General features: G+C 32.6%; 1 protein-coding gene across 6 annotated transcripts in view; it reads right to left on the reverse strand.

The window, feature by feature from the left end:
• ERBB4 (erb-b2 receptor tyrosine kinase 4) overlaps positions 1-27,258 on the reverse strand; it is a 1,053,313-nt gene that overhangs the window by 254,950 nt on the left and 771,105 nt on the right. For all 6 annotated transcript variants that reach the window (XM_020288223.2, XM_020288220.2, XM_020288224.2 and 3 more), the window contains exons 13-15: positions 15,205-15,337; positions 10,129-10,222; positions 2,543-2,697 (exon numbers count right to left, since the gene is read on the reverse strand). In XM_020288223.2, coding sequence (XP_020143812.1) covers positions 2,543-2,697; positions 10,129-10,222; positions 15,205-15,337 — 382 coding nt within the window. The remainder of the gene's footprint in view (positions 1-2,542; positions 2,698-10,128; positions 10,223-15,204; positions 15,338-27,258) is intronic.

Genomic DNA, 27,258 nt, shown 5'->3' on the forward strand with positions numbered 1-27,258 from the left:
AAGCTGCTAAAATAAGAGTTGTCTAAGTCAACACAAGAAGAGGCAATGTTGTTGTTGCTGTCATTGTTTCTTCCTCCTGGGATATTAGTGAGAACCTTTTGATAGAGCCTAAATGGAGAACCTATTTTAAAAGTATCTAAAGAACTCATTACAGCCAATATATTTAATGTACCTTTAGAATAGTAAAAGTGCTTTTGAGGTATTATACAGATAATTTTAAATTCAGAAAGTCATTAAACAGTATTCAAAGTAAGAACTTTACTTCTAAAAAAAGTGTGATTTGAAAGACTATTTCCATTAACTTGGTTCTTGAATTATCGGACATAATATTGGCATGTTAGGAAAAGAAAAGCTGCTTTCAAAGTGGAGCTGGCTTGGTGAACTCACACTTATTGATAGGTCAGTTATTAACATGTGTTTAAGAATAAAAATAGTCACTCATACCATTATCCCCACTGCCCCTGTGATGGAGCAGTTTTTGCTCTGGGGCTGCAACCATAGCGCTTTTATGAAGTGAGTGAACATTGACGATACGGAGGCTATTGGAAAAAGGATGGCAGAAAGCTGAATGAAAACAAAACCAAAAATCCTTGAGGAGTAAGTCAGTCATGAGAGAATACGTTTACCTTGGAAGATGCTGGGGAGTACGATATTCAAATTCTGTCTCACCATAATTCTGCAGCTGTAATTTGCTAAAATCACCTTATTTTCCTATTTACTTGGAGTTTTCCAAATGATCTGATGAGATTTGTTCCCAGTTAAACCATCATCCTCCCTTTCAACTGAAATCCAGATTTTGCTGCCCCAGTAAATTGATCTCTCTTCATTGCTCCCTATTTCTACTCCCCCCCCACCCCACTATATGTTTTTTAAAATTATATAATCATGATTTAAAAGAACTGAGAGGAAGACACACCAACCACACATCCAGACTATGGCTCTGTGATCTCACTTTCATTTCCCTAATGGCTTCATTGTAATTAGATTTGCAAAAACAGCAAAAGGTCTCATTTTGAATGGCAACAGCTGTTGACATCAGCATTATATTGAATAATTTACTGGTTTAATTTTAGCTGCAAAACAATAAAATCCTCTTGTGGATGATTTTAGCAGGCAAAGTTTTCTCTTTCTGTTGCTGACTTTCTCTTCTGCTCCAGCAGTACCAGTTGTTTCTTCATAAAATACTCTTAACTTAAGTGTGCCAAAAACTCACAAGGGGAGCAGTTTATTACTTCTACTTTCCTTGAAGCAAAGTATCTATGTGACTATTTCAGTATCCTCAACCTATGTGTTTATGTGTAAACCAGTGAGTTGGCAGCAGGGTCTTCCAAACTGAATCTGCATTTGAATGGCAGAATATTACTTTACCTTTTGAGGATCTGCCACTTCACAGAGTGACTTAAGCAGATTTCTTGACCTGCAGGAAATGGTAGCAGCATCTGCAAATGGATGTTTTCTTGGCAGGAAATGATGTTGCTTGCTTAACTTCTTCGATATACCCTAACAGCTAGCCCTTAATCTGGTAGAAAATCTCTTTATGGAATATCATAGTTTCCTGCCAGTATAACGTACCCAAGATGAACAAGTATATGTGTGTTCGTATGTATATGTGCACATGCCTGTGGGCACTCAATGGAGAAGAGGTTTTATGGTCAGGAAGAAGGTAGAGTATGTGAAACTGCTTTCTGTCCTAAAATCATATACTTTCTGGAGAAAAGAAAAAGAAAAAATCCTTACTAAATTAGATTTTTTTTTTTATATTTTAAGAAATAGTTGCTGGTATTTGTTAGAGGAATAACATTTCTTTTACAGTTCAGTGCTTTTCTTCTTTCTGTAATGTGCCTTTGTTATTTGACTGTTATCAATACCATACATAATCTAATTATTATTCATTGTACAATGCATTATTTTGAAAAGCAGAAAAATATTTACCAATTTTTGAATTGTTCTACATCAGTCAAAGAAATTTTAGGCTATCGGATAACCTGTAACAAAGTTATTTTCACAAAATGTACTAGTTATTTTATTAATATACATATCATTAGTTTTCCCTATTTTTTTCTAGCGGAACTACCGTTGTTCACATTATCTTGAAGGAGTAATCTAAGGTAGTATTTATCACAGAGAGATATCTTCACTTTAAGCTGATTGTGAAAACAAAGAAACAAATAAAAAAACTGCTATTAATGATTTAATAAACACAAATATCAAAAATATGATCACTACCTTATCTTTCCTAGTATCTTGAATTTCTATACCATATTTCTACACCATATTCAAAGTATACTTGTCACTAGCTTCAGGAAAATGTCAATAGATTGGTTATATGTAAATGTTAAGCAGAAATATATCATAGGGTACAAATTTGATCTCTTAAAATCATTCTTTTAGATAGGATTTCTCTTAAAATCAACATATTAAATATAGAGTTTTATGAGAATGTTCTTATATTTAGAAGACAGTGTCAGGGATAAAGAAACACGTGTACCTTCTCACTAGCAACACATACAAGGCTGAGTCCTTGGCCGGCAAGGATGCTTACCCTTGGGTGCAGTTTGGATGGCATGGGTGGCACTCCCGATCCTGATCAGCATACTTGAAAATGAAACTGTTTGCCCCCTGTAAGCCATCTGGACATTTTTCCACACAGTTTGGGCCATCCTTAAAATGAGAACACTTCGTACAGTTGTCAGGTCCCTGAAATGTAAAAAAAGAAAAAAATGAATGGAGAAGAAAGTGGGTGCCATTTCCTCTGGAATGTATTCATGTGTTTTAGCTACTGAGACTTCAATAGATAGCAAATCTCCCTCTAGGGAACTAGAGAACATTTTCAGCAGTACTAATGTGAATATAGCTATTGTAGTACAGATAGTGCTAAGGAGAGTCTTCAAGTTCAGCTTAATACCCTATATGTGTGAAAATGTTATAACAATATATGTGTTCTTGAAATATTTTGCTTTTTGAAATCAGCAGTTCCTGGGTCAACTGATTTCTATGTCATGCCTCTAATGTGCTTTAATTTGATCAGAAAAACTGTCCAATGACTTTTCCAAAAGGACATCAGTGTTTTCTTTTTGTGGTTTATTTCTAGTGATATTACAGTGCAATAATATTTGTTAACAACAGATATTCCCTGGGGGATTTCATCATCATCACTGGGAATATGTGAATACTCTTACTAAATAGTTAATGAGAAAAAAGATACAATAGAAATTAAGTAACATTAAATTTCACATAAAAGTGGGGTGTAAATTTTCTTTTGGTTGTACAATGACTTTATTTGTAAGATGCATTGTAAAATTTATTATGATTAAATTACCAGGAATTAGGCAGTTTAGACAAATAATAAAAAAATCCAGTTATTATTTATCTCAAATCAGCTTATGATAATGCTACACATCATGTAATGTCTATTTAGAGGGATTTTAGTAAATCACAGAACAATACTGAGAACCATATAAATGCACACCCTGATGAACAAATATCAAAAACTCCATAATATTAATAATAAAGCAGATACATACAAATAAAAACTTCATGGAGAAACTAATCCAAGGATGAGGGGAATATAAATATGAGCAAGAAAAATTTAAATAGAACTAACTCATTTTATATATTTATATTTACAAGATACATTAATTTTCTAATATAATGTCAAGAAGCAATAATAATATGAAAATATATTTAAAAAAACAAAATTAACTCTTTAAAATAATATTAAACATCTAAAAATTTTGCAAAATAAAAACTGGTTTGGTATCTGGTTCAGGGAACAGTAAGTGCAGAAGGAATGATCAGTATACGTTCAGATAAAAGAAAATTTAGAACATTTTAATAAAATCTTATTTTTCTTAAAAGACGCCTATGTTTTCACATATTCAGCTGTTCTGAATATTACCTATTATAAATTTACTTTTAATTCTCCTTTTTGAACACGGAACTTCTTCCCCTCATTTCTCCCTAACATCTAAGTCTACAGGATTCAACAATCATTATGGTTCATATTAAAGACATAAATAAGATATAGTGTGTATACAGGGAGACAATTCTATCAAGTTAATACCGGTAGTTATAAATAATGAGAATTTGGGAGCCAAGAATTAGCACAAAGTTATTATTAGGTAGGAACTATGGCAATTAGGGGAGTGCCCTATACCCCTACATAAATGTGAATCCAAAAGCAGCCAGACATTACAAATTGGTCATATTAGGAATCAGGAGTTCAAGAAATATAATATTTTAAAAATTAAAAAAAATGAAGGCTGCTAATGAAGAATTATGGTGTCAAGAAGAAAAAGCAATCAGGAGGAGATTTCTAAAAATCCTGAGATTGGTGAGTTTTAGTCAGGCACCTGTCTATTTCACTATCTTCATGTGAGGCTCAGAACTAAAAAAAAAAAAAAAAAAGGAAAAAAAAAAAAAAAAGTAAGCCTATAAAACCTAATCCCTATTCTACCTGAGGAGTTTGCTAATGGTAACTTCTTATTTCCTCTCAAAAAAGAATACTTCACTTGCTTCCAATTTTAACACCTGCTTATGGGTACTTAGGCACGTAATACTGTCTATTATACAGAATCATTTACTGTGCAAGTATGCTCAGTGGCATGACTTATTGTACAAGACAAGAGACATGGTGATATGTTCTGGCAGAACACAGACTAAAACTTACTATAAGTAAATTAGGCTGTTATAGTCTGAATTAAAAATTAAAAATTATTTTTCTCTTAAGTTCTTATAATAGAAAATAATGTCCAGGTGAAATCAAAAGATATAAAAAGTCACAAATTAAAATTAAATTCATATTTAATCTTTAAGGTTACTGCAGTAAGATAAATTATTTTTTGTTCTTCCTTATTTTTTGAGCATCTCTTAACCACAGATATGCATTACTTAATGACAGGGATATGTTATAAGAAATGTGTCATTAGGAGATTTCATCATTGTATGAACATCACAGTGTATGCTGACACAAACCTAGATGCTGTAGCCTGTAAGACACCTAAGCCATATGGTATAGCCTATTGCTCCTGGCTACAAACCTATATAGCATGTCACTGTACTGAATACTGTAGGCAATTGTATTATAAAACAATGGTAAGTATCTCTGCATCTAGACATATCTGAACACAGAAAAGGTACAATAAAAATACAGTATTATAATTTTATAGAAGCATCATCATATATGTGGTCCATCATTAACCCAAACATCATCATGGGGTGCTTTACTATATTTGATTGTATTATCATGATAGGAAACCTAATGTCCTAGGCTGACAGAAACATCTGACAATTCTAAAAAAAAAAAAAAAATGAAATGTACCCATCTTGTATCTTGTTTTCATAATAAAGAAACTTAAAGAAAAATATGTGTGTGATGCTTATTCTTCCTTCATTGTATTCCCAAAGCTTTTAAGAACCTAGGTGCAATTAACGAATTGATAAATGCAATCGAAGAAAATAGAGGTTAATGCACTATTCTTCTTCATCCCTAATTCTAAGATACCTCTCGATTTAATACTCTAGAAGGACAACTAAGGGACAGGTGATATCCTGATAGAAACATTACATTTTTTCCTCAGTGACAATTGATGTTTTTCTCTAGAAGCTACCACAAGAGACAAAGCTATGGTTTACCAGTATCTAATTCTCTTCTACTTCCATCCATATGGGAAGATTATAGTTCCCCTCCCACTAGATATAAGGTATGGCTTAATTTGGACAATGAGATGTAATAAGATGTGATGTATGAGATGACCAGTGCTCAACTCTCCAGTCTTCCTTCTCTGTTACCATGATTCAGAAACCCTGTGTAGAAATGGAGGTGCCATAAATTAAAAGCATCCTGGGATACTAGGCCATCACAGGGAGGGGGGCTGTCTTAGAACATTTCCCAGACTTGCAGTGCACATTACATGAAAAAGACTTAAATGTATTTCTGGAAACTACTACAATATTGGGGTTATTTGTTATGGCAGTACAACCTTTACTAACCCAACTTTAAGAGCTCCATTACCTATTGTAAAAATGTATTTTAAAAATCAGTTCCTTTCCCTTATCCCTTTTCTTCTCTTTCTGTTTTTCTAGCCTATATTTTGGTCTCCTGCAACTTTGTCTGATTTCACTTTCTTTTCTTACTTCTCACATTTCCTCCCTATTTTTCTCAATAGGACTGTACAAGAGTAATGAAAGTAAGGCATGGATAAAATTGTAAAAAACAAAGCAAATTAAATTAAATTAAATTAAAAAAACAAGTGTAGACAGATGAGGATATAAAAGCAGACTTCCTTTATTTCAAAACTATCTTTCTCTAGATTATCCTAGATTTCTGTCTTATTTAAGTAGGATTATCCCATTTTACATATAGTTGTCATATTCCCAGAAAGCATTTCATCCTTATTATACTAAGAACATTGTTGCTGGGGTAAAAAGTGAATTGAAAAGTGTGAGAAACGTGGAGTCAGAACTTCTATAGTTGCATCTCCATATCCTATTGCCTTGCTGATTTTGGAGTAACTTTCTAATCATTACAGGTTCAATTTCTTTGTATTTTAAAGGGAGAAAGTGCTATCATGCTTCAGATGTAACAGTGCTTGGTAAACATAAATATATTAGGGAAATAGGTCAAAAATAAGATTTCAATTGAATACATCATAAGACCACGAGTGGGATTTCCAAATAGCTTTGATGACTTCTTCCTCTATTTTGTCACACTGTCCATCTTATCGAGAAGTTTCCAGAACCTCTTGGATATCCTAAATAATATAAACTTGTTATCTGGCACACAAACCCACTTCTGACTCTAGCTGTGATAATCAGCATGTGGACCCAGAAACAGGAAAAAAATCTAGTATGAATTGTAAAGGTTGAAAGAAAGCCACCCTCTCGGGGAGCAAAGTTTGAACCCTTGTTTGAGCTCGGCCTTGCCAGTTTTTCAGACACCATTACTAAAACTTTGTGTTCTTAGCTGCTTAGCATTTCAAGGATTACTGATCACTTAGGTTTTCTTGATTCTGTACACTGATCTTCCACTGATGACTTCCTCAGCCTTACTGTACTTTCTATGTTTTAGATTTATTGCCTTCTCTGTTCCCTAGACATAGCATTTGATAACTTAGTGCTGGGTAATAATCTTATTAATGTTGCCCAACAAATGCTGTCATTCCAGAACAAAAATTTGTTAATTTAAAACCTATTTTTCCCTCTTTCTAGTTATCAAATCATTTTGAAAATTGCAAGAACATTGACTTTTAGGGTTTTTTTTAAACATATATTTTTTAAAAGCTGTCTTGAATCTTTTGAGGAACACACGAATGCACAAATGAACTGCCAAAACATACAAATTAGAAGAAATTAATAAACAAGTTATTCATTTGCATAATATTATACAACAGAAGGTAGTATGAGAAATAGAACTTGGGACTGACAGTCAAGCACCCTGAGATAGGATGTTGAAATTGTAATTCCAGAGATCTACTATATTAAGCAATTCATTTAATATCTCTGAGCTTTTCCCTCATAGGAAAAATGGGGAAAATATCTAAAAGACAATGAAGGAAAATGTATGTAAAAATACCTAGCATAAGAACTAGTTCACAAAGGACACTCAATAATGTCTGTTAAATCATGAATATGGATATGATCTACAATGATCATACTAACTATGATTTGATTAGTAGGTGATGTGGTCATTGGACTTTTTCCTACTTGGATCTAGTATAGTCATACTGGAGGAGCGTTACTGAGGTCTTTCCTCAGTGAAGGTTAAGCTTTGCTACAGATGTTAAGCCAACATCAGATTTTCATATAGGAGATTTTTTCCATGAAATTACTCTAGAAAAATTATGGTGTATTACTGAATATGCTTACTTTACTTTCACACAAATTAGTTTTCTATCTATAGGATTAATTGAACCAAAAGTATTAATTAATACATAATATTAATAAGATAATAATAAAAAATATTTGATTTTTCTGAAAAGCAAAGATTGTAAGAAAGGTCAAAATATAAGTTGAATTCCTTTTCAATATACAGAATGCAATAGATGGAGAAAAGACTTATGTGAAAAAATAAAATATTAAAATAATGTAACTGTAGTAATTTTTGAGAAATATTTTTGAATATTAATTTGAGTCTGCTAAAATGTAAAAACTCAGCAACAGTTATGCTGATAAAATCTGACACAAAGTAGGTACTTTATGTAAACAATATTTGTGTAAAGAATATTTGCTGAATCAGTAAACAAGATGTTTCTCAGAGGCTTATTCAAAATAAAAGGAGCAAGGGAAAAATAGGAAATTACATGAGTGAAGCAAAAATTAATCTTGAAAATTAAAAGAAATCTATAGGATATATCAGTACATTTTGGCACTGATAGTGATTCACAAATAAAATATTAGGTAATTTTGGGTAGTTACCCATACATTTTTAGAGAGTATTTCTGTAAATCTATGTCCAATACACATTATGATTGGATCTGGAGACATATGATGATCCACAGAATTGCTCAGATGAGGTGGCCAAATTCTTGATTATTTTAATATACATTTTTAAAGTTTCAGTTTTTCTGAAACTATTTTTAATTCTATGACTTCTGGTCAAGAAGTTACCTACATATGTTAGTTTTAAAAGAACTCACAGAGATATCTCAACTTGCTTTTTTTTTAATTTAAAAATATTTATTTCTTTTATAAATTATTATTTTCTTTCCTGATGCTCAAAGAGCAGCATCAACAACCCATTATAGAAATTTTCTCCCCTGTGATTCATGACATTCTTTACAGAATTCTCATTTCTCATGCTGCTGATTAATTATATTTTTCATTACTGTCCATAGTGAAGGGAAAGAAGAGCTGCATATGCCCTTTGCATATTTACTCAGAGGTCATCACATATTAAACTGCCTTTTAGACTTTGGTTCTTCAGGCCAGGTAACAGCACTTCTCTTTCTCAGAGATCTGATTTTCCAAGTTTAATCATCCTTGTGGTAGTCCTCAGAACTGTCTGAGTTTTCCACATCCTTCTTTAGATGAAGTTCTAGAACAGCTTATTGGGGCCTCCTGGAAGTGTGGAGGGCTCAAGGATATTTTTTCTAAGCTAATTAAGCTCTGAATAAGCACTCAGTGGAAAAATATATACTATTTAAATTTCAAATGAATTCTTATGAAGCAATGTTGAGCTCTTATCTACCCCCAAATGTTGGTCCCCAAATTATCTACTGACAGACAACTCAGTAACAGATAAACTGGAAGATTTTCTTAATGAAGGATGAATGTGACACTTTGGAATAACAAATTCATACTGATATCATTATTAAGAAAAAACCTGTAGTATGGAAACCAAAGTGAGGTCTAAAAATAATTATTATTTTCTAAGACTAGACAGCATCTCATTCATGGATACTTTCCTTTGATTCTCATAGCTCCATTCTTCTCTTTGCCATAGTATTTAGCACACTGTTTTATCTTTATTTTTCATTTTTATTTATGAACCCTGACATTGTGAACATATATTGTATTTCTTTAGATTTTAGTTTATAAGTACTTGTCTTCCTCCTTCTTTCCACTGCCCTTCACACTGCCATAATAGTTAAGTGATTAAACATGGATAAGAATGTGTTAGTTTTCCCCAAACACAAAGTGACCTTCACACTTGCATATCTTTACGTTTCTTCTTCTCAGATTCTTTGTCCAAGTACAGATCAAATATCACTTCTCTATGTCTTTCCTGGATAACCCACATTCCATCCCAAAGATAGAATTAGTTTCTTCTTCATTTGTGTTCCTATAACAATTTATACATAATTGTATTATATCAATGTTTATCATTTAATCTATTTACTTTTGTATCTCTCTTTTCTATGCTGTGCAATCTTCTGGGACCACTCTGTATCCTATGATTCTGTTTAAATACATTATCTGGAGAATAAAATGTTTATGACGTCAAATTTTGAAATATTTTATCCCTACCACTAAACTTTAAGCCTCTTGACAGCAGAATATTAAACACATTTCCCCATAGCATCCTATAAGTACCTATTGAATGGATGGATGAACAAAACAATAACATAACAAAACATTCATGCATGATACTAAATAAGCACACACAACCGCAGATGTCTTCAGGCTTACCGGGCCATGGCATGTGAGAACGCCGTCTTCCATCTTCTCACACTGGGGATCACACTCCACACAGATGGAGCCATTCTCAAATTCCCGAAATTCACTGTGAAAACATCAGCTGCATGAGAAGGTGTAAGCAAACAAGCTGTCAACTTAACAAATGAAGTAACATCTGCTAAAAGTCCTATTGGCAGAGTAAATTCTAGAGTTTGTTTCTTTATGTGCCAGGAGCATCAAAAACATTAAGTTTTCCATTAGGAGAAAAGATAAACTGCAGCCAGATGGCTCTCCTTGCCCTCCATTGGGTTCAACGATAGACTCGTTCTGGAAACTTCTCTCCTGTGAGAGATATTCCAGCAGTCTCACACACAAAAACAAAACAAAACAAAAAGGTGTAACTCTTTTGATGACACAGCAGAACCATTTTTACCTATTGAGTAAGGCAGTGCCTGTTTGTCTCTATATAAAATTTTACTGTTGGCGAAGTTTTAATTCCTAAACTCTGAACGATCTATTGTATTTTTCTCATTATTAAGTTACATGAATGTTCCCTACGCTTGTCCTTCAAATCCCAAGACTCTTCAATTTATTTTTGGTGAAACTTCAAAAAACACTTTGATACTTTTTCTCCTTTTAAAATACCTGCCTTGGAGAATTAGAAAAAATATAGCTTTATAGTAGATTTTATTTTTTCAGATTATTGATCTCATATCGCATCTTTTTTTCGTCTAAATTCTTTCTGAAGTAATTCTATATGGTATAAAATAAAATAAAATAGCTTAATGGTAACATTCTAAAACTTTCTAATTGAAATCTCCTGCAATGATGATCATCCCATATCCTTTCATTTTTGTGGCCATTTGCATATTACATGTTATCAATTTATATATAAATTTTCCAACCAACATCTGCTCCAAAATTTTCACTTCAATAATTAGGTATCAGTCATCTACAACATGTTTAAACCACCCTTTCCCATTAATATAAAGAAAGATGAAGTACTGGATAAAGATAATTTAGTTGTCATTTATGAGTCATTATCTAAAAATGACTACATATTTCTCACTACTTTATTTACTATTTTGTGTCTTTGTATCCTGAGCTACCATTCCAAACCAGTAGCATTATAGATATGGCAATTATGGATTAATTAGATCATAAATTCAAATATATTTTTCCCTATGGTAAGTGCTCACTTTTTTCTCATTTGAATACTAGAAAGCCTTAATAAATGACAGAAGGCCAAAGGGTGCTATGTTTTTTGTTGGCTAGATTAAGACTACATCTATTTCAAGGCAAAATAATTGTTTGGTTTTTCAAAATAAATAGCATAAATGGATGGCTTGGTCATATCTTTAATGCACATATATTTAGTTACATGAATTATATATTTTTTAAGTGAGATGTTAGTTTGTTATGATCAGACTTTTTAATAAATTTTCTCAAATTTAAAATCTCAATTACATAAAAACATGCTTGTTTTACATATATCATTGATGTGAACAATATAAAGTACTCAACAGAGGAAACCTTCAGAATATTAAGGTCAAAATGACTTTGCATGGGAGGGTAGTTAAATTGTAAAGATAACCAAAACCATTGTTTGTATAATGAAATTATATGACAGCTACAGCAAAGCCTAGAATTATCAACTAATTACTGGTTTTGGATAATAATTTCTTAGGTGATTAATGGGTTATGGTACTAAATTAAAGTCATAATTTTTATACTACTAAAACATAGGTCATGCTTTTCTTATTCTTCTCCAAAACCCACTTCCCCAAGCACAGAGTTGAGGAATAAAGTGTCATGAAAACTGTCTCCATCATTGCTCTTTTTCTTTACTGTCCCCTCCTAGCGATTCTACTATGACTTTACCAGAGTTTCCTTTTCACCTGAATCGCACCTAACAAACTACATTCTATTAAGCTCAAGCTTTGCATACTGAGCTTTGTTTCACTTGCTTTTGCTGTGATACATTTCTCACTGTTTTGTTGTATGTGTGTTACCTTAGCCAATCCTGTGTTCAAGGGTAAATGCTTTGGAATCCAGTCTTCCCAAATTTAAATCTCTGCACCAACACTAACATTACTAGGCCTTAAACACTTTAACTTCTCTAAGCTTAAGCTTTCTATATATCTTCCATAAAAGTGAAAAATAGTATTTGCTTGTGAGGCTGTGATTATTAAATATAAAAATGCCTGCAAAGAGCTTAGGCTAGCACTGTCTTTGATGTTTCATGTTGGTCTTAAAGTTTCAGAAGAGTTTAAACAAGTGGTCAGATAAGAAAAATTTTAAGGTTCCATCACAGTTACCTATCTTATGCATTCTGATTGCTTGAGCATTGTACTAATAGTTAAGAGTTGATGAAATACAGTGACTTACATTACCTGGATTTGAATCCTAATGATCCAGGAATTGACTGATTTTCTTTTTTCCCTTCAAAAATTCCTCTTTTTAGGATTTTTTCTTTCTTAAGGGCCAAACTTTGTGCATGTGTGTGTATTCCATTGATTTTGATAAATGTCATATTTGTATTTGATTACTTTCGACAGTTTTTAACATGACTATTCTACTTGACCATTTGATCAACTCATATTAATAGGCAAGAAAGGAAATCATGATTATAATATTGACAGGAAGAACTCTCAGATCTTATTATGCATTTTTTATTTGATAATCACAACAATCCTGTAAAGTTAACACCATTATATTTCCCATTTTTCATATAAGAAAACCAAACCGGGTTTAGAATCATTAGATTTTTGTCCAAGGTTGAACATTTCAAATAGGAAGTGATGAGGTTGGGATTTCATCCTTCCTCAAAGGCTATTTTAATCATTAGGCAATCTTGAAGAAACTAGCCCCTACCACAAGATGGGAGGTGAGAAATCCATCATTGGGAAGGCAAGAATTGCATTAGACATTTATAAGATACTTTCATTGATTATCTTTCAAACTAGCCCCATGGTCATGATTTCCTAGGCCCCACTACTATTGCAAAATACGTTAAAAACTTTAAATTTATGTAACAGGTTTCATTTATTGATATATACGGAAAATGTTAAATATGAAAAACAGTCTAGTAATTAGTGTTTAATTAGGAAACCTGTATTTTTCCTTTGGTTAGCTCTCATTGTTTTGCAGAAATGAGAAAGAGGATATTATTTACATCCACATGTTTATAAATTTCATATTTCTGGCAAGTTTAAAACTGAAATATTAAAGAAAAGCAATGGCATCTGAAAAGAAAACAAGATGAAAATCAGATGCCCTGAGTTCTAGTGTTGGCTTGATTCTTTTCCAGTGTTGTAACTTTAGCCAATATTTAATTGCACAAGTTTCCACTGTATTTATGATGCTGCTATTAGATAAAATGATTTTTATAATCCATTCTCTCCTTAGAACTTCATATATAAGGCAAGTACAGAAAGACAAATCTTACACGTTCTCACTAATATGTGGTAGCTAAATATTAAAACAATTGATCTCCTGGAGACAGAGAGTAGAATAATGGTTACTAGAGCCTGGGAAGAGTAGTGGGGGCTGGGGATAAAGTGGGACAGCTAATGTGTACAAAAAATATAGTGATAATTAGATATATACAATGAACAATATTTTATATTCAATAAATTTTTAATTACCATTCACTTAATGAAATTAAAGTCTATCACATTTCAATGGTGTCAATTGCTGTACACACAAACAAACATACCTCAATATGAGGTATTTTCTTTACTGAAAATATTCTTCTGTGATAATATGAACAAGCATGAGTACAATTCAATGAGACAAGTGGCATATAATTTGCTATCCATTATCAAATCCATAAGTCAATTGTACCTTACAAAATTACAAGCTACAATTTTCCTGAAAATGATTCAATTCTTGTTTAAAATTGTTTTTATACTTACACTCCTAATTTTAATTTTTTCCCCTAAATTTCATTGAGGAAATTGGATTTGGTGTTCTTTCAAAGAAGAGATATATCAATATTATTATGGTCTATAGGTTTTTATCCTTCTCATACAAAATGCAGAACTGCAATGTTATTGGGAATAATGAATAGCTGTTAAAATGGGACAATTCATGAGGCACAAGAAGAAATTGGATAAAGAATTTCAAACTTATGCTTTACAAAACTATTGAAAACACGTTCAGTGAGCAACATAAAAAATACTTGGCTTAGGAATAGTACTATACATACATAATGAGTGAGATGTGCAACATCTAGGGGATGGTCATGATGGAGACTCAGACTTTTGGGGGGAGGGGGGGAAATGGGCATTTGTTGAAACCTTAAAATCTGTACCCCCATAATATGCCGAAATATAAAAAAAGAGAGTACCTTATCACACTAATGGAGGACAAGAATGATTCATTAATTGGTATGTCATGATAAAGTGATTTTTATTCATCTATAAAATGTCATGCAACTGGGTATATACCTGGTTTTATAATTGGCAATGTGATTTTTGTAGTATAAGAGGGAATTTAAAATACATGATTTAAAATATTGCTTAGGTTATCTACAAAGTAGAAGAATATGTCCAAAAACCTCTTAAACTAGAAAACTACAATGGTAGTTTTTCGATAAGGCTAAGAAGTTGTCAAGAATATAGAACCATGGGCTGTTCCTTATACACAAATAGATGCACAACTTGAGTGGGAAAAATATCAAAAGTTATGCAGTAGTTTCAGATTAAAATTAATAGAAAAGTATGAGAGGAAAAAAATATTGGGAGTTAGGGAAGAGAAAATTACTTATCATAATCTCCTTCCTAAGGAAAATTGGAATACATTTTTCAATTTTTGCTCAAGTATAAATTGCTATAATTTATTAAGAATTCTCTCAGTATATGTTTTTTAAAATGCAAATATAGTAAATATATAGACTTGTTATTATAAATAAAATTATCTCTCCTTAAAACAATTCTTCTATGTGTTGTCTCCTTATGCAATAAGAGTTCTCCTTAAAAATCATAGCCTGCACACATGTTCTGAAATTTTCTTATAATTTTAAAATCTGAGCTAATCAGTCCTTTGCAGCTCATGAGTTGACATCAATATTATAAGAAGCCTTACCCTTCGTAGAGGTTACAAGACTCTATGCAGATCCTTCCCCTGCTGAAACGGCGGCACGACAGGCACTGGTCTGGCCCAGAGCCCCAACAGCCATCGCTTGAACACAGATGATTGCACACCATTCCTTCAGCAGCTATAAAACACACCAAAATCAAGGGGAAATAAAACAGAAGACTGAGACAAAACCTACTATCTTCCTAGGTAAAGCTATAGCTGAAGGAGTTTGCCTGAAAGACATTTATGGCAAACAATGTTGGTTGTCTACCCAATCACCATGTCCCACCTTACTCCCAGCTTCTTCCATATTGTAGAGTCCTAATCTCTGTGTTTGTATAGTAATCTTGCATCTTTTATGAGATTGGACAAAAGCCAATTTTATATATAAAAACTATAGGGAGGTGAGGTGATAGAAATGAAGTCTACAAGGTAAAGAACAAACCACACCTTTCCCAAGCCAACACTTTGCTCCAACAATACACCAAATATTTTGGCTTTGATTCCATCTGAGAACTTCATGAAGAAATATAAAAAACAATACTGACATGAAACAAAAAAAAATTAAAGGAGAAAAAGAGAAATATATGAAAGGTAAGAAGGGGAGAAAAGAATAGAAATAAAACACAAGTATTTTACAGGCCTCTGCTATAGTCTGACTAAGCCTACCTTGATATTAGTCAAATTGGCATATGTAAAGAAAAATATTTGAAAAGATATCCAAAAAATTATGAGGAAGTATAAAGATTAAATAGTAAGAATTGTTTTTAGTCTTATCTCTATTTTGTTGTTGTTGTTGATGGGAGAAGTGTCAAAGAATTCTAAAATTGTCACTTAAGGTTCACCATCTCTGTTCCCCTTTATACTGAATACCTTTTATTCAGTATATTATTACTTATATTATATAACATAATTTTAGTGAAGGGATACTCGATGTTAAAAAAAGAAGAGCTATAAAGACTTCAAATGTTATTCTGTGTATCTGAAAAGTTATTTGAGGCATTTGAAACACAATTGTATTCAGTTTTCATGAACTATTAAGAATTCTCAAGAAGACACAAGCATCAAAATATTTTTTATCTTCCCGTTAGTTACCAATTTTACTTATGGGATGTACAATTTTATGGCAAGAACATTTGAGTTGAGTTAAAATGGCATTGAATATGTTAGTGTAATATTAATATAAGCAGTGGGTCATATCTGTGGAATCTGTGAAAGTTAACTTCTCTAACATATGCTTGAGAGTGTATTGCCTGCATCTGTGAACCTGGCTAGTTTATAATAAAGCGGTGAAACAAATCTCCCAATTCATATTTTGTTTGTTATATATCCTGGGGCTGTAAAAAGGCTCCTATGTTAAAATAGATAATAAATTTTTTTCTCAAGGCAAACTTAGATCTGTCAACAAATCTTTTCACTTTGTAACTAATTGAATAATCTCTTCCAGTATACTTTAAGAGAGGAGTGTGTGTATATGTGTGGCAGGTTTTTTTGAGATGTGTATGATATATAACATATTCATATATAAAGTATACCATTTGATAAGTTTTGACATATGTGTGTAATCATGAACCATATCCACAAGATAATACACACATCCATTACTTCCAAAAGATTCCTCATGATCTTATGCAGTCTCTTCCCTCCTGTCTCATCCTCCTCAGACAGCCACTGGTCTGCTTTCTGTTATTCACTGCACATTAGTTTGCATTCCTTACAATTTTATATAAATGGAATTATACAGTATGAGCTTTCTTTTTTATAGTTTCTTTCACTCACATAAATATTTTGAGATTGATCCATGTTGCTGTATCAATAGTTCATTTTATTACTGAGTATATATTATTACATGGATATTCTACATTTTTTAATCCATTCACCTATGGACATTTAGACCTGTTTCCCATTTGGGATATTAAAAATTAATCTATTATGAACATATGTGCAAAAGTCTTTGACAAAAACTTTCATGACCTTTGGGTAAATACCTGGATCCAAATCCAGTGAAATGGCTGGGGAATATGGCAGGTATAACATTAACTTTTCAAGAAACTGTCAAATTGTTTTTCAAAGTAGTTGTACAATTTTACAGTCCCACCATCAATGAACATAACTTGGGATTTGAGGTTCCCCTACATCTTGGCCAACACTTGAGATGGTCAGTCTATTTAATTCTAATCTTCCTAATTGGTATATAGTGATTTTTCATTATGGTCTTGATTTGCATTTTCCTAATGAATAAAGATGTGGAGCATCTTTACTTAGGTGCTATCCAAATAACTTGTTTGGTATAGTGTCATCAAACCTTCTACCTATTTTATATTATATTGATTCTTTTCTTATTAATGAATATTGAGAGTTCTTTATATATTCTACAAATATTTTCTCCCAATCTTAGTCTTGTCTTTCCATTCTTATAACACTGTCTTTTGAAAAATAGATCTTAATTTTGATGAAGTACACTTTATCAATTTGTTCTTTTTTGAATCATGCTTTTGTTTTCATATCTATGAAATTTTAGATATGTCTAACCTAGGGTTGTAAGATTTTCTCTGATGTTTCCTTTTAGAAGTTTCATAGGTTTAAAATTATGTATATGATCCATTTTGAGTTAATTTATTTATATGGTACTGTATTAAGTTTCTCCAGAGAAACAGACCGATAGATTTTATATCCATCTATATCTTTCTCTATACATAAAATAGGATATATATGTAAAACATGATATATATATATATATATATATATATATATAACAAGATACATATATCTTATATATATAAAAAACAGGATATATACACTACTGGCTTGTCTCATATATGACACAAGAGATTTATTGTAGGAATTGGCTCACACAATTATGGAAACTGAGAAGTCCCACTATCTGCCATCTGCAAGCTGAAGACCCATGGAAGCCAATAGTATAGTTCCAATCTGATAATAAAGGCCTGAGATCCAAGAGAACTGATGATAAAGTTCTAGTCCAAGTCCAAAGTCCTGAGAACCAGAAGTGCCAGTGGTACATGTCCCATTCTGAGAGCAGGAGAAGATCAATGTTCTAGCTCAAGCAGTCAGACAGAGAGAGCGAATTCCCTCTTCATTCACCTCTTTGTTCTATTTAGGCCCTCAATGCACTGGACAATGCCTACCACACCAGTGAGGGCAATCTGCTTCACTTAGTTTACCAACACAACTGCTAATCTTGTCAAGAAACATCCTCACAGGCACACCCAAAATAATGTCTAAACCAAATATCTGGGCACCCCATGACCCATTTGGGATGACACATAAAATTAACCATCACAGATACTACAAGGTACTATGAAGATGTATTCATTTTTTGCATGTGGATATCCAATATTTCTATTTGTTGAAAAGACTCTCCTTTCTCTACCAAATTACCTTTGCATATTTGTAAAAAAAAATCAGGTGTCTATGCGTTTGTGAGTCTATTTCTGGCTCTCTACTCTCTTCCAGTGATCTATTCACCTCTCATGTTATATATTTTTCCATCTTTTTACTTTCAATTTTTTGTATTTTTATATTTGAAGTCCATGGCTTGAAGGCAGCTTATAGTTGAGCCTTGCTTTTTTGAATCCAATCTGAGGATCTCTGCCTTTTATTTTGGGTATTAAATCATTTATATTTAATGTAATCATTGATAATTAAGGTACAATCCTTCACTTTGATTTTTTTTTTCCTGTTTGTTCAACCTATTCTCTTCCCCATTCTCTTCTTTTTCTGCCATGTTTTGGGCTAATTTTTAAAATTATTTTAATTTGTTTCCCTTTTTTTGCATGTGTGGCTTATGAGCTACATAACTTTTTATTTGCTATTTTAATTTTTGGGCTTATACTATACATATTTTTAATTAAAATGTTTTATTCTGAAAAAATTATATAGTTACGTGTAATTATAAGTAGTGATACAGAGAGATCCCATGTTATCTGGCAAAACTATAGTACAATAACACAACCAGAATATTGACATTTATGTAGGCAAGATATAGAAGATTCATAGCAAGAATTCTTAATGGTGTACTTGTATCTTCACACTGACTGTCTCCCCGCTTCACTTCTACCTTACCCACTCAACTCTTTCTACTGTAAACACTAATTTGTTCTTCATTTCTATAATTTGGTTATTTATAATGTTCTATGAATGAAATCATACTGCATATAATTTTTCAGGATTGGCATTTTTTCACTCAGAATACATCTCTAGAGATTGATCCAAATTGTTGTATATATTAATAGTTTGTTTCTTTTTGTTGCTAGTAGTATTTCATAGTATGGAAATTCTAAAGTCTGTTTAACCATTTACCTATGAAAGGACTTTTGGGTTGTTTCCAGTTTGGGGCTATTACAAATAGAGCTACTATAAACATTTGTATGACTTTATGCAAATATAATTTTCATTTTTCTGCAATAAATTCTCAAGAGTATAATTGCTAGGTTACATGGTAGTAGCATTTTCATTTTTTTAAAGAAAGTACTGAACCATATTCTAGAGTAATTATACCATTTTACTTTCCCACTAGCAATGTATGAATTATTACATTTCTCTCCATCTTCTCCATCATTTGATTTTGTCACTCTTTTTATTCTAGCCATTCTGATAGGCATAGTGATATCTCATTGTGGTTTTAATTTAAATTTCCATAAAATGGCCAATAACATTGAACATAATTTATTTTTCATTTGATTATTTTCTTCAGAGAAATGTGAGAAATATCTTGTCATGCTTTTCTCCATTTTAATTATATATGTTTATATTTTTGCTATTTAGAGTTGAGAGCTCTTTATATATCCATCTGATTTGAAAATCTTTCTCCTAATCTATAGATTATACTTTCACCATTTTCTCTTTCTTTCTTTTTTCTTTCCTTTTTTTTTTTTTCTTATTTTGAGGCACAATGTCTAGAGTGCAGTGGCATCATCACAGCTCACCATAACCTTGAATTCCTAGGCTCAAGCAATCCTCCTGCCTTAGACTCCCAAAGTGCTAGGACTATAGGCATGAACCACTATGCCAGCACTTTCATCCTAAAAGGAAATTTAACAGAGCAAATGTTTTTAATTTTAATGAAGTTGAATTTATCAATTTTTCCTTTTATAGATTATACTTTTGGTGCCAACTTTAAGTCCCTTGCCTTGCCTTAGATCCCAAATAATTTCTCCTATATTTTTTTTCCTAAACATTTTATAGCTTTACACTTAAGTCCATGACCTGTTTTTGTTAATGTCTTTATAAGGTTTGAGATTTAGGTTAACTCATTTTTGCCCTATGGATGTCCACTTGCTCCAGCACCATCTCTTTTTAAAGGCTATCTGTCATCCATTAATTTGATTTTGTGACTTTGTCAAACATCTATCAGGCATGTTTGTGTGGGTTATTTCTGGGTTCTCCCTTTGGTTGTATTGTTCTATGTATCTTATTTTCCACCAATACCACTCAGTCTTAATTACTGCAGTTATGCAATAAATCTTGAAATTAGGTAGACTGAATGTTTCCACTTTATTTATTTATTTTTCCCAAATTGTTTAAGCTAGACTAATTTGTTTGCCTTTCCATGTAAATTATATGATAATCTTATCTATATCTCAAAATACTTTTCTGGAATTTTGATAGGAATTGCATTAAACCTATATATAAGTTTGGGGATAGCTGATATCTTTATGATTTTGAGCTGTCCAGTACAAGAAGACAATATGCCTGTACATATATTTAGATCTGCTTTGATTTCTTTCATCAGTATTTTGTAGTTCTCAGTATACAAGTAATATATATGTTTTGTTAGATTTACATCAAAGGATTTCATTTTTTAGTGATTATAAATAGCATTATAGTTATAATTTCTGTGTCCACATGTTAATTGCTAGTATTTAGATACAATTAAATTCATGTTTTACCTTATATCCTATGATCATGCTGAATTCACCTATTTATTTTAGGAATTTTTTATAGATTCCTTGGAATTTTTTATGTAGACAATTATGTGATCTTCAAATAGAGATAGTTTTTTTCTTCCTTTTCAATCTATCTGATTTTTCCCACATTTCTTGTCTTATTGTGCTGGCTAGAACTTCCAATACTATGTTGAATGAGTGGTGAGAAAGGACATCCCTTCCTTGTTACCAATCTAGTAGGAAAATATTCAGTCTTTCACCATTGAGTATGTTAGCTGTAGGATTTCTGTAGATGGTCTTAATCAAGTTAAGAAATTTAACCTGTATTCCTAGTTTTCTGAAAATTTTTAAGAGGAATGGGTATTAAATTTTTCAAATGTTGCTGCATCAATTGATATGATCATGTGATTTTTCTTCTTCAGACTGTTAATATCATATATTACAGTGTTTAATTTTCAAGTATCATGCTAATTTTATATGCAGAGAATAAACTCATTTAGTTATATTGTACAATTATTTTTATATATAGCTAAATGCTATTTGCTACTACTTTGTAAAGGATTTTTGCTTCTATATTCTTCAGAGATACTTTGGTTTTTAGTTTTCTTTCTTTTTTTTTCTTTCTTACTTTTTGTTCATATATAGATCCTAGTCTTTAAAACCATCATGCAAAGTACAAATGATTATCCATGTTATAGGTGAGTAGAGAAACAGAAAGTCTAAGCTCCCCCAAGGCCACAAGTATTTGATTTAAACCCAGGCCTGCCTAGTCTTTTTATTACTCAGTGGGGATGAAAGTCCCAACTCCATATCTTGCCTTCTTTGACACCACTTGGTAGGGAGGTTGCCCTGTTGAGAGTAGAAGTCTATACTCTCCTCTCCTTTGCTGGTATGGGGGAAGTCTGGGCCACTGTAGTTTTTTCTGTAGTGTTTGGCAGAGTACAGCAGTTATTATCTAAAAGGTTTCTGTCTGGTCTCCTCTGCCCCTTTTCTGATCCTCTGGGTAGAAAGAATAGACTTTTGTTGAGGCTTTTTCTGATCTGTACCTATTGGTGCTTCTGATTTGCCAGTTTCTTCACCCCCAAATCTGGGATATATGAGGCAAAAAGAAATCTGAGGGAACTCACCTCTCTGTCATTCCTTGGGTTCCAAGGTCCCAAACCTCTGTGCCTCTTCTCTCCACTTTTCAGAGTCTTCCTATAATGTCCAGGGTATTAGTTGTATTTCGCAGGAAGACTATGTAAAAATGTTTACTCCACCCTTCCAGAAGCAGAAATCCCAGTATTCATCTTTCATTTTATTGTAGCCTATTTTCAAGTTAGACTCTACCACTTCATGTGCATTCTAAGAACTTTAAAACAGGAGGCTTCCATTTTTCATTCTTTACCCTTGATCTATTGCCATACATTTTACTTTCCAATGTTATTCACTCTATACTACATTGTTATTATTTTAGTTTAAGCATGACATCATCTTTGAAAAGAATTAAATAATAAAAAGAAAATCCTACATATTTATCCATGTAGTTACCATATCTGGTACTCCTTATTCTATGTATAGATCCATTTCTCCATCTAGTGTTATTTTCTCCTGATTGAAGGACTTCCTTTAATATTTCTTATCCTGTAGTCTGCTCTCCTCTCTGGAACTGTCTGTGAACTTGAGCTGCTTAATTCCCCCTGGACTCATAGCTCTGTCTTCTCAACTCAGAGCTCTTAGGACTCTACAGCTGGGATCCTCCCTGCTGTGCTGTGGGCTAAAATCTCTCCCAAGACAGCTAGACAGAGCAATCATAAGGCTCACCCCACTCATTTCCTCACTGTCAGGAATCACTTCCCTTTATGATCTGATCTTTACTTTCTTACAAACTGTTATTTTGAATATTTTGTCCTTCTTTTGATTGTTCCATGAGAGAGGGCAAATCTGATCCCTGTTAATTCATCTTGGTTAGAGGTGGACATCCTATATTTATATTTCACAATCCAAAATGGGATTACTTGCTGTTTCTTGTTTTTAGACAAAAGTTTTCATATAAGATTTCTCCAAAATGCCCCCAAAAAGCTGTTAAACACCCACTGAACTTTATTGAAAATTATACTTCCTTCTATTCTAACTTTTTATTTATCATTTTAAATACAACAAATAAATATTTTTAAAGATAATCTGAAAAAAACAGAGACTTGAATGGACTGCTTTCTTATGTAGATAGGATTGACCCTTTTCTCAGATATATTATTAATTATTTTAAGTAACTCATGAAATTTGTGGTCTTTACTTAATTGTGGTTTTCTCCATGTATTAAAGTTTTATTAAATGAAATATTATATATCATAACTATATTTTCTTTTCTTATTATATCTAGACTCTCTTTTCTTCAAAAATTGAATGACTTGATATTATATTTGGGAATGGCTAACCAACAGTTTACATGTTGTTTTAATTTTGAACTAATAGCAAGGGTGCTTTCTTTCTGACTCATTCATAATGCAGTGAAAGAGGTCTCTCTCACTGTACAAACCAAATGTCAGTAGAGATGAAATCTTGATATAGGTATCATATCACTGATTCCCTAGATATATAAATGTCTTTCCACTAATTTATAAAGATGTAAAGAGTAAGAAAGAGTGTTTAATCAAATCAATTCAATATAAATGGGTAAAGTCAAATATTATATAATAAAGACATATAAAGTAGCAAAGATCAATATTTCTGAATATAAAGTTGTAATTTATAATACCCATTTATTATAAACATTTAACCATTTTAAGGTTATTTATTATTTCATGTTCTGATTTATAATATAAATTTTATATATAATGTTTATATATACTTGCTTATGGGATAAGCATAATCATCACAGAAAATCCTGAAGAGAGAAAGAAAATCCCAAAAGTTATATTATGAAAGCAACTTGTAAAGACAAGTGGAGTATATTAAAATCATACTGGACAGTGTCATGGATTTCTGACTCTGTATTCATCACCTCTGTTTCCTTCTAGAAAATATAATCAATGCTTCAAATTCTTTGTTTATTAAGTTCTAAGACACTTAACTACAATCTCAGTTTCTTTCTTGAGGACATTGACAAAGCCACCAATATCCTCTTGTCATTGTCCATTTCATGATATTCCATCAACTTCTTGGTCTATTTATTTTACCAACTCACATTATCTTTTTCAGGTTTGATATCTTATCACTCTTTTCCTTTCCCACTCCCTCTGCCAAGGGTGACATAACTTTACTGTATATGGAAGGGTAAAATCTGCTTTGATTCTCTTTGATATACTTTGATGTTGAATGGAGCCAAAGGTTTTAGCTTCACCCAAGATCTTATCTTTTTCTCTGCTGTCTGCTCCCTCCCTGAGTCTTTATTCATATGCTCAATTTCAGAGCAGTTTTGGATCAGAGAAATACTATCTATTGGAGGAAGGCAATAATAAACAGGAAACCATAATAACTACTTTCTTCTCATTCTTTCCAAACCACTAGATGATGGAATTGAGAGCTAGTTGATCATTTTCTCCAGAGCAAAACCAAGGAAAGTGTCTCTACACAGCATAGAACAAAAGGCCAAGGAAGCTACTTTGAAATTCTTAAGAGAAAAGAAATTTTCCATCAACACCAAGCATTGAACAGCTCTCTGACCTCCCACAGTGATGGTCACATGTGAAGGAATGGAAGGCCTCTTCCATGGCTTCTAGTTCAAAAGGCCATTATAAAGCTCTCTAAAGAAACTTTAGCAATGTAGTTATTAGGCAACCTTTAACTTCCTCTGTGTTTTCTCTAGAAGCCGTAAAATAGATTTTTCTTTATCTCATCCGAATTGTAGCTGTCTGTTAAAAATTTGGAGAGATAATGTGCTTAGTATTTTGACCTTTACAGAGAATATTAAACCTGCTTTCACTAAAATAGAGACAAGCTTAAAATAATAGATTTTGCTACAGGGCTGCATGTGCGAAAGTAAATGGATTATCTCAAAAATATTGAAATGTGTTGGGACAAGTTTTATTAATCTTATTTTAAGGCTGAAAAGTATGGTTTAGCAGTAATAATAGTTCAGGTTTTATGAACAGACAGACATAGATTCAAATCCTTATTCTTTAATGAGCCATGTAGCCATGGGCAATTATTTACATGTTACTCATCTTTAAAGTGAATAATAAGATCTATTTTCAGAGTTGTGATGAAGATTAGACATTTTATTAAAGTATTTAATGCTGGGTCTAACACATTAAATAAGCACTCAATAAATGTACTCAAGATAAATGTGAAAGCAAAAAAGCGTGTTTGTGTGTTTACTTTAAAAAATATTTGTTGAGAAACCACTTACTTTATGTTGTACATTGCCAAAAGCTGGGGATGTAACAGAAATGTGAAATAGATAGAATACATACATATTCTTCTAGTTCTTGGAGCATACAGTTGGGGAGACAGGCAGTAGGTAAATAATTTTATATGTGTATGTAAAATTATATACACATAATTATTGTACAGGGTGCTGAGAGAATATGGCACTTGTCCTAACCTAGTGGGTAAGCAGCATTTGGTCAGCCCACAGAAGGAGGGACAATTATGCTCAGAAGAGAAGGATAAATAAGAATTATTAAGGCAAAGGGAGATGGAGAAGTAGTTGGGAATTACAACTACAGCCAAGAGAATCTGATGAGGGAATAAGATTAGTGCTTTCAGAGAAGAGGCTGACATGAGCAGTATTTAGGAAAGTGTATAAGCTAGTGAAGTAGACAGGAGTCAGACTGTGCATGACCCAGTGGCAAGTTTTAGGATTTTGTGTTTTGTCCAGAGATCTGTTGGAAACCACTGAAAGGTTTTGAGCAAGAGAGTAAAGGATCTACAATTTTAAAATTATCACTTCAATTGCTTTGATGAAATTGACTTGAAGACAGTTTTTAGCAATTGGTAGCAAGGAGATAATATTAATAATAGAGACAGGCATATGACCCAACTAGGGTCAATTTGTGAAAGAAAGAAAGCGGAACTTTTTAATCTGTACTCATAAATTCAGGATGCTCTTAGCCTGTCCCTGCCAGGAACAACTATCTTTCATGAAGGATAGAGTTTGCCTAAGAGGAAAACATAATCAAGCAAACAGCAGCACTGACTCCTGGAGATGCTGCTTGAACTCCTGGATTCAACTGTTCCTGGAGTAATACTCCCTGGACTTCCCATTTCTATAAGTTGATAGATATGCTCTCTTTTTGCCTAAAGTAATTGAAGTTGGATTTCTGTCACTAAAAGAGCACAGAGATAGTTTCCTATCACTGCTGTAACAAATATCACTAACACTTGCTTAAGACTCAGGCGTACTCAAACTACAGCCCACGTGTCACATGCGGGTGTTTTTGCCCGTTTGTTTTTTTACTTCAAAATAAGATATGTGCAGTGTGCATAGGAATTTGTTCATAGTTTTTTTAAACTATAGTCCGGCCCTCCAACGGTCTGAGGGACAGTGAACTAGCCCCCTGTTTAAAAAGTTTGAGGACCCCTGCAAGACCATATAAATTTAGTTTCTCATAGTTCCAAAATGAGTCTTAAGAGGCTTAAATCAAGGCATTAACAAGGCTGATTCCTTCTGGAAGCTCCAGGAAAGAATTTGTTCCTTGCCTCTACCAGATCTTGCAGGCCCCTTTGGCATTTCTTGTCTTGTAGCCACGTCATTTCAACATCTGCTTTTACGATCGCATCATCTTCTCCTTCACTATTGTCAAATCTCCGTCTCATACTCTCTTAGAAGAACCCATGTAATTACATTTATAACCCACTCAAGTGACTCAAGCTAATCATCCCATTCTAAGATCTGAAATTCCCTTTGCCATATAAGGTGAAATTTACAGGTTCTGGGGATTTGAATGTGGACATCCTTGCAGGGCCATTATTCAGCCTACTTTAACCACTAAATTGTATTGCAGGAAGCTCTATGAACAAGAGGTTAGATATATGTAAATTGGAGGACATTATATGTGTTTGTAATAATTAGAATGGGTTAAAACCATAAAGAAGTTGAGTAAGTAGAAGTGGAGGAATAAGTGCTGAGACACATCTGTTCACCATATTAACCAGGTTAAATCGATGTAACCCAAAGGTTTGTTCAGTTTTATGCACCCTAGTTATGCTGTATCTCTCACCTGGTGGG

The sequence above is a fragment of the Microcebus murinus genome, chromosome 8, assembly GCF_040939455.1.
Source record: "Microcebus murinus isolate Inina chromosome 8, M.murinus_Inina_mat1.0, whole genome shotgun sequence".
Lineage (NCBI taxonomy): Eukaryota > Metazoa > Chordata > Mammalia > Primates > Cheirogaleidae > Microcebus > Microcebus murinus.